We start from the raw sequence: 8,972 nt of genomic DNA, 5'->3' as shown, positions 1-8,972 counted from the left end.
AAGAAAGAAAAAATATTGGGCATGGCCATGAATACCTGTAATCCCAGTCCTGGGGTGGAGGGGAGAAATGAGAATTGATCAGCCTTGCTAGTCAGGCAGCCCAGCTGGAAACAAACAAACAAACAAACCAGCAAATTCTAGGTTTAGTCAGAGACTGTCTCAAGGAAATAAGATGAAGGGTAGGTAATAAAGTAGGCCACTCAACTTCTTCCTCTGACCTCTGGAAGCCTATGATGTACATAGGCATGAACTTGGTGTGTACTCACAAGTACAGACAGACACACACACACCTCCTAACTGTGGCTGACTCACTTCTGATCACTTGGTTGAACCCTAGGTTAATTATCTAGAAAGTCTAGGATTGTCTCCACATGCAGTTAATTGTTCAAAAATAAAGAGACTCTTTCAGTCCTTTACTTCTTTCTCTAGCTTTAATCCTAATCCTAATGTAACTCTAACTTCTTTCCTTGATTTTGTTGCACTGGTTAGAATTTTCAATCTAATGTTAAGTAGAGATAGTAAGAGTGTGTGTGCTAGCCATGGGGAAGAGTTCCAACAGCTCTACATCATGTATTATATGTTCTAGAAAGTAAAGCTAGCTTGCTTAGAGCTCCTAATATTTTGGTTGTAAGCTTAGCCTTTAATGCCTGAGCCATCTTTCCAGCCTTCTTAGAACTCTTAATCATGAATGGGGCCAGAATTCTAATTAAAGTATTTCTTTGCAGAGGGTTGAGAATGAGGAGGGTGGGATGAAGCATCCACAACACCCCTGCTGTACACTTTCATCATCAGTTGACATAAGTTGGACCAGAGTTAAACTGCATGGCATTTCTCATGCATGCTTTAAGAAACAAAATCCCTTACTCTCACCCCTCCTGTAAATGACTATCAATCCCATATAAATTTAATGCATATTAAAATAAGTGAGAACCATTTATCATGTCAGCCTTTATCTAGATAACAGGACCCAGTAAGGAACAAGACACCAACAGGTTCTGATTCTCTATTCTGTAAACATCACTCTGATGCATGGAGTGACTAATGCAGAAGTAGAAGAGAGTGATATTCAAGGATGAGCAGAAGTAGTGACCATATTCCAGAGAGAGGGCACATCCAGCTCCCAGGCCTGGTGGGACATCTTAGGAGCAGGGTGATGGAGGATGCAGGAGCCTGGTAGGACATCTTAGGAGCAGGGTGGTGGAGGATGCAGGAGGAGTCTCATGGCGCAGTGACTGAGAGGCTGGAACAAACTCCGATTTCATTCTCAGTGTAAAGATGATCAGAGAACAGCTTGGGTAGGGAAGTGTAGACCAATTAACTCCACAGATTATTATTTCGTGGAGAACAGACTGCAATGGACAAGTGCAGGCAGAGGTAGGAACTCTAGAGAGGGTGCTGTTGCATAAATGAGGACACAGTGAGAAGGACTAGGACTTACAGGTAGATCAGAACCTGCCAATGATTCATTATAAACAGGAAAAAAAAAAAACCAGAATGACAGATAAAATGAAATAAGTCCAGGTTCTTTGAAAGAAGCCAGAAATACAGAAACAAAACTATGTTGTGTCATGAGCCATAACTACTTACATCCCTCTCATAAAGCTAAAATTTGAGGTTTCTATGCTTCAAGGAAATACAACATGTTTGAACAGCTCTAAGATGAGTGTCACTTCACTCCATGTGAAACTGTCATAGCAAACACATAGACTCATGCTACTAAATACAGATGCTGGCTATGAAGAGGTGCTGGTTTAGAATATCTGTCTCTACAAAGCAGCTAACCTTGATACCTAGAAATAAATGACTTCAAGGAAATAAATTTTAACCTAAAAATCATTGTATAACCATTATTCATCCTCTGTCTTCACCAAGCTTCATACTTCAACAGATGTTCCAATGAATACTTAAGAAGGAGTGGGAAAGCTACACTATATAACACACAGCCTACAACCTGGGATCAGTCCTCTGATTCACACCAGTCCACGCCATCTTCAGTTCTTACCTGCAATTTGAAAGATACAAGTGGAGAATGGTAGTTGAGGACCCAGTGGCAAACATTTCAGGAGCAGAAGAAAAAGAAAAAAAGGAAAGACAATCAAAGGATGGAAAAGTGACTGAGACCAGAGAGAAGAGGAGGCCCACTTTAGAAGAACTAGAAAAAGAATCTTTAAATACAAAGTATCATGCTGATGGGCCAGAGCTGATCAACAGGAGGCAGCTGATGGTGAGCTTGTGATCACAAGAGGAAGAAAAGGCACTCAGCAGGAATCATCAAGGTGTGAGGAAAACTCGACAGCATGGTCTGGTGGACAACATAAAGCTGCTAACAACTCACAAATCAACAGCAGGATCAGCACTGCCATATCCTACCAAGACTAAATAAGAAGGACACATCATTACAAAGTGAAATAATCCCCAACATGGGACAGCAAAACTCCACAAAAACTCAATGAAGAAAAATAACCCCTAAATCCATGACTTGAACCAGAGTTTGTAACAGAACTACTGGCCAAAATGCTATGACTAAAACAATATACACAGAAAGATTGTACTGGTTAAGCTTTGTCATCTTGATGGGATTTAGAATCACCTAGGAGACAAACCTGTGTCTGGGAGGGTGTTTCCAGGAAGATTTAACTAAGCAGGGAAGACCTACACTGAACAGTAGAGGTGCCACCCTGCCGCCTGTGGTCTCATATTGAATAAAAAGAGAAAACAAGCTGACATCAACAGTCGTATTTTGGTCTCCTGACTGCAGATATAAAGTGGCCATCACATTACATTGGTTGTCGTGTCTTGTCCGACATAATAGTCTGTATCCTTTTTCAAACTGTGAGCTAATATAAACCCTTCCTACTCAAGTTGCTTTATATATGCATTTTATCACAGCAATAAGAAAAGTAACATACCATGACTAAAATAAGATACTTACTACAAATCTACTATGCAGTTTTTCTAAGATTCTTTTTTCATTCAGAGCCATGGCTTCACCTTTCCTCTTCTTTATTCTTTTTTTTTCTAGTTTTTTGCAGGCATATATTTTTCCTGTCGCTCGCACTTGACAGGCACAAACCTAGTTTAAAGAGGTAAAAAGACTTATATATAACTGACATTTTTAGAGCATATGAATAAAATGTTTTTTCTCTCTGATAATATTCCCTGGTAAAGGAAGATACCAGATGTGATAAGCCAAGGCCATCTGGGTATTGATAACTAGAAGTTTCCAGCTGGATATTTTTGTTTGTTTGTTTGTTTTTTGTTTGTTTGTTTGTTTTTTCGAGACAGGGTTTCTCTGTGTAGCCCTGGCTGTCCTGGAAGTCACTCTGTACACCAGGCTGGCCTCGAACTCAGAAATCCGCCTGTCTCCGCCTCCCAAGTGCTGGGATTAAAGGCATACGCCACTACCGCCCTGGCAGCTGGATCTTTCTTAGACTCCCAGTTCCTTGTCACTAGTAGCTGCTGGGAATGAAGTGAATGAAACTGTGCTCTATCAAGATGTAAAGGGAAGCCAGGCAGTGATGGCACACGCCTTTAATCCCAGCACGTGGGAGGCAGAGGCAGGTGGATTTCTGAGTTCGAGGCCAGCCTGGTCTACAGAGTGAGTTCCAAGACAGCCAGGGCTACACAGAAAAACCCTGTCTCGAAAAACAAACAAACAAACAAACAAAAATATGTAAAGGGAATTTGTTTTTCTTTGTGATCATACTGAGTCTATTTAAGTATGTCCTGATATGTCTTTAGATTCTTATAAAAGCAAAATTTTAGAATATAAAATTTGAACAACTCTGGGGTTTTTTTTTTTGTTTTTGTTTTGGTTTTTTTTTTTTTCCTAGTTTCAAGGCTGGGTTTAACAGCTCTATGTACTTAGGAAGCTAAAGCAGGGCCCATTACTCTCCTGCCAAAGATCACACAACTGACAATGGCAAGCAAGCCTTGATGTTGGGCTTGCATAGCTGTAAAGTACATGTCCTTCTCATAACACTGTGCTACCTCTGGAACCAGCCACACACCCAAATGCTTTCCACCACGCTTCCCTTAGGAAGCTGGACATTGACTTGATAGCATTTAAAGCACAAGCAAGAGAATTAGTTGGTAAAATAATTATATCTACCTTCAAAGCTCACTGGGACAAGTAGGTGTTATGCTAGGAATTGAGGCTAACAGGGAACTAGAACTAACCCTGCACTTACTCAGTAAGGCTCCTGTTGTATAAATTATTTAATCCAGACCTGGGGTTTCTACTCCAATTTAGACCCTTTAGTTCCGGATAAAAGACACACACAACTTTTATATTTACAATAAGCCTTCATCAGCACAACAGCTGGGCTGGTATCTACCTTCTAAGCTATTAGAATCTATTTCCTATGGGTAACCCCAAATTATTTATTGTTACTTATTATGTTTCAACAGGGCTGCTCTTAACTCCAATTGGCTATCCCTCAGAGCCACATTTTTATGGCTCACCTAACCCATGGCAGCTTCTCCTTCCTCCTTCCTCTTTCAACTTCTCCTCCTCATGATTCTCGGCTGACCCCAAGCCTGGGAAACCTAAATCCCACCTATCTCTCTTCTGCCCAGCTATTGGCTGTTAGTATCTTTATTTACCAATCAGAAATAACTTGGGGGCATGGTCACATATCTACATGCAGACTCCAGGTCTTGGGGGCCCACACTTAGCATTACAATAGACAGCAAGACCAAACCTCTACAGGCTCCCTCTGACAGACACTCAGAGTAGAAACAGACCACACATGGTTCTCCAGCCTTGCCTTAGAGCCTAAAATACCACAAAAAGTCTGCAAAGAGCTACCACACCTAATTCATCCATCTAATCTTTTGTTTGAAAACCCAAGTAAATGTATCCAAATATAATCTGTATCATCTTTCACAATGATTAAGATAATCATGTAATCCTAGTGAATCAATCTTAAATCATGTATGTGATTATAATTAGAATTTCATTTCTTTTAAACATGAGTCCCAGCTCCCTAAAACTTTTCCTCTGTTCCTTGTTGTACAATCTAAAGCTTTGTACATGGAGATCAAGAACAACAGCATGAGCTAAAGAGTAAAGTCTCTGGTCTAGGACACATTCCACAGAGGTTCCTTACAGACCATACCCATGAAGGGCTTAAAACAGTGTTGGGTGAATTAGCCAAATACTAATCTATAAGTTGTGCAAATCTCCAGCTGTGTGGGGAGTATGTATACCTCCAACAGGAAGTGATGACAGTTCTGGCCCAATTCCTTCACCTTAGTATGTAAATGGCTAACAGAGCTCACTTGAGCACAATAACTCTGAAGCAAGTTTCCTAATTTTGAGGCAATACCGGTAGATTCTGCTTTCATTTTAAAGTAGAATTCAAGAGCATGTATGATTTAATTCACATCTGGGCAGTGTAACCTGACTCTGTTTTTAAAGTGTTAGCTCCTAATGGCATGCTCGTGTCACGTTGACTTGGAAATCCATTGACTGAATATAATCATTTCAGATAATTAATGGGACAATTAACACCTCTTTAAATGATCACAATAGAACTGTGTGCTATTCTCTATCCAGCTGCTACAAATGATCTCTATCCAGGACAACCACTGTATTTAATACATACCCCTCAAATATGTGTGATACTTCCCTAGGATTTTCTAAATTCATACATTTTAAAATACTCTTTTAAAGGTGTTGGGGATCATACTCAAGGCCTTGCATAGGTGAGGCAAGGGCTGTACTATGTCCTATATCCCTAGATCTGAACACTGTTTTTTTTTCTCAGACAGAGTCTCACTATGTAATCCAGGCTAGTCTAGAACTTGCTAGCTTTGTAACTCAGCTACCCAATTACAGGCATATACTATCACAAGAGGCCACAAACACCTTTAACGCAGGTATAAGGTACATCTATATCTATACTAATTAGTTTTTAATCATCAATTTGACACAACCTAGAGCAAGCTTAGAATAGGGAATTTCAATTGGGGAACAGCCCCGTCAGATTGCCCTGGGAGCGTGTTTGTGGGCTGCTTTCTTGGTTGTTAATTATAGAGGAGAGTCCAGCCACCCTGGCCAAGTGGGCCTGGGTTGTATAAGAAAGCTGGTTTAGCATGACCCAGAGGAAGGAAGCCAGTAAGCAGCATTCATCCATGGTGCTGCTTCAAACTCCTGCTGCGGCCTTCCTTGATGATAGCTGGAAACTTCAAAGTATAAGACAAACAAATCCTTCCCTCTGTGAAGTCCTTCTGGTCAGAGTGTTTGAGCACAGCACCAGAAAGCAAACTAAGACAATGTTAAAACACAGCAAAGTTAAACAGATTTGACACTGTCATCTGGGTAGATACAATGGTATGTATTTAATTGTGGTCCCAGCTTGCTGAGGCACTATGAGTTCTAGAGGCCAGAACCTAACTTGAATAAGCAAGTGAGACTTCATCTCTTTAAAAATAAGTTGTACTTTATGCAACATAAACTTCAGAGCTAGTCCTGAATAACAGAAATTTCACAAATTTTTCAATCTGGAAAAACTGCCTAACTTGAACATCAACCATAAAAAAAATAGCTTCTGTCACACTGGAAAGTATAAGGTGAAGTTACGAAGTAAGACGTTTGTTATGTTGCTGTTTTAAAGCTTAAAGCAAAGTGCATTTTGTTCAAAGATCCACCTTCATTTCAAGTAGCCTGAAACTATTCTCAAAATGCACAATAAGGAGATAAGTGTATTGGCAAAGTTGATACATTACCTGAACTCACGTGTGTGGATGGCCAGCTATCTCTCTACCAGAATTACTGCCATAACTAACTGGCAGGTTACTCACCTCTCCAAATCCACCCTTTCCTAGAACTCTGTATTGTCTGAATGTCTTCTTTGTGACTGGACGCCTAACCAATTAAAAAAAAAAGTTTCATATGTCATATTGCACTGTTATTATAAAATAGAAAGGCCTACCTAAAGCTGGTGTTAACCCTATCTGTTGGCCCATATTACTTAAAACAGAGTGCCTGAGGTGAAGGTGTCTATGCTTAGGACTCATAGCTTTCATCTTTTCACTCAGAGAAACAAGCACATTTCAAATTTATTAAAGACACTGACACAAACACAGAACAGCTCAATTATCCTGTATAATTGAAGTATGCAAGTAGCCCATTCTAGGAAATATGTATGTTTACAGCTCATGGAACAATCTTCTTTTTCAAGGAAAAATCTTTGGCATACTTTCCAACATGTCAAAAGGCATCTGAAGAAAACTATATAAGCATAGCACTTTTAATATGTAAATGTAACCTCTCAAAAAGAAGTGTGTGTGTGTGTGTGTGTGTGTGTGTGTGAGAGAGAGAGAGAGAGAGAGAGAGAGAGAGAGAGAGAGAAAGGGGAGCACACACCTTTAATCCAAGTACTCAGGATGCAAAGGCAACATATCTGTTGAAGGTTAGCCTGGTTTACACAGCAAGTTCAAGACCAACCAGAATATATACTGAAGCCTCATCTCAAAAAGGGAGTAAGGAGTGAGATGTCAATTATTAGTGGTTATTTATAATAATCAAGAATCATTTTAGAAATAGTAATCACAATTGTACTGATAGCAACTGATGCTTTTATGTCATTTCTTTTGTGCACCAAACCCTGGCCTAAGTATTGTACATGCATCTCCCAACAAGAGTGAAGCAGTGTAGAGTTCTGTGGATGTTTAAATAAAAATGGCCCCCATAGGCTCATAGGAGTGGCATTAATGAGAGGTGTGGCTTTGTTGGAGAAAATGTCTCACTGGGGGTAGGCTTTGGGTTTTCAGAAGTCCAAGGCAAGCTCAGTGTCACTGTCTTCCTGCTGCCTGCCGATATGCATGCAGAACTCTCAGCTACCTCTCCAGCACCATGTCTGCCTGTGCCCACCATGCTCCCCACCATGACAATAATGGACTAAAGCTCTGAACTGTAAGCCAGCCCCAATGAAATGGTTTCCTTTATAAGAGTTGCCATGGTCATGGTGTCTCTTTACAGCAATAAAACCCTAATTAAGACAGGGGTGTAAGTATCTCTGTACGGAAAAAGGATCTATACCTCACAGGTTAAGTTACTTCTGTAATGCGACACAGCTAGCAGGAATTTGAATAGAGGCTTAGACTGCAAAGTTTCAACTACTGCATGGTATTACTATAAAGCCAAAATGTTTTATTTTCTAACCATGTATATTAACTACCACTTTAAAGAGAAAGAATGGAGTTTACTGAATTAGAAGAAATTATATAATTTCTACCTATTAAAGATTTATATAGGGGGCTGGTGAGATGGCTCAGCGGGGAAGAGCACTGACTGCTCTTCGGAAGGTCATGAGTTCAAATCCCAGCAACCACATGGTGGCTCACAACCACCCGTAATGAGATCTGACGCGCCCTCTTCTGGTGTGTCTGAAGACAGCTACAGTGTATTTACATATAATAAATAAATAAATCTTTAAAAAAAAAGATTTATATATAAAATAATATATACAATCAATATTTCCAGTAGTATTGAAATAGGTAGAAAAATTACCATCAAACAGTATGCATTGTAAAATTAAAAAGTTACTACTTTTAAATAAAAAGTTACTACTTTTATTTACTATTAAATTAAAACCTACCTTTCTAGCCATTTCCATTGTAAAAATCGATTATAGTAGGCACTCTCTTGGTATTCTTCAAATGGTGTTTCACTCAAATACTTATAGACAATTCTAGAAAAGATTTTATACAATTATATATTTATCATGTAGGAATGATACAGTATCATTCAGTATACAGAATTTGCTATTACAAAAGTCTAATGTTTCCAGTGTTAGCAGTGAACATATAAAAATTTTTATAAGAAATGGAATTCCTTTACTTTCTAAAAGTCAGAAGTTTTTTATGTATATGGACATAAAACAAATAATAATGGGGCTAGGAAAATTTTTCAGGCAGTAGAGTGCCTTCTTTTTAGATATGAGGACCTAAGTTTGTGTCCTCAG

At 39.3% G+C, this 8,972-nt stretch overlaps 1 protein-coding gene across 8 annotated transcripts in view; it reads right to left on the bottom strand.

Annotated features, from left to right (window-relative positions):
• Grk4 (G protein-coupled receptor kinase 4) overlaps nucleotides 1-8,972 on the bottom strand; it is an 81,897-nt gene that overhangs the window by 31,302 nt on the left and 41,623 nt on the right. For 6 of the 8 annotated variants that reach the window (XM_031341087.1, XM_031341083.1, XM_031341084.1 and 3 more), the window contains 4 exons: nucleotides 8,607-8,699; nucleotides 6,808-6,871; nucleotides 2,933-3,073; nucleotides 36-104 (listed from right to left, as the gene is read on the bottom strand). In XM_031341087.1, coding sequence (XP_031196947.1) covers nucleotides 36-104; nucleotides 2,933-3,073; nucleotides 6,808-6,871; nucleotides 8,607-8,699 — 367 coding nt within the window. The remainder of the gene's footprint in view (nucleotides 1-35; nucleotides 105-2,932; nucleotides 3,074-6,807; nucleotides 6,872-8,606; nucleotides 8,700-8,972) is intronic. The other 2 variants (XM_031341085.1, XM_031341086.1) reach the window with 1 other exon arrangement.

The sequence above is a fragment of the Mastomys coucha genome, unplaced genomic scaffold (genome assembly GCF_008632895.1).
Source record: "Mastomys coucha isolate ucsf_1 unplaced genomic scaffold, UCSF_Mcou_1 pScaffold22, whole genome shotgun sequence".
In the NCBI taxonomy this organism is placed as follows: Eukaryota; Metazoa; Chordata; class Mammalia; order Rodentia; family Muridae; genus Mastomys; species Mastomys coucha.
Note: the sequence above shows the minus strand (reverse complement) of the source record. Positions and strands in the feature narration are given on the sequence as shown.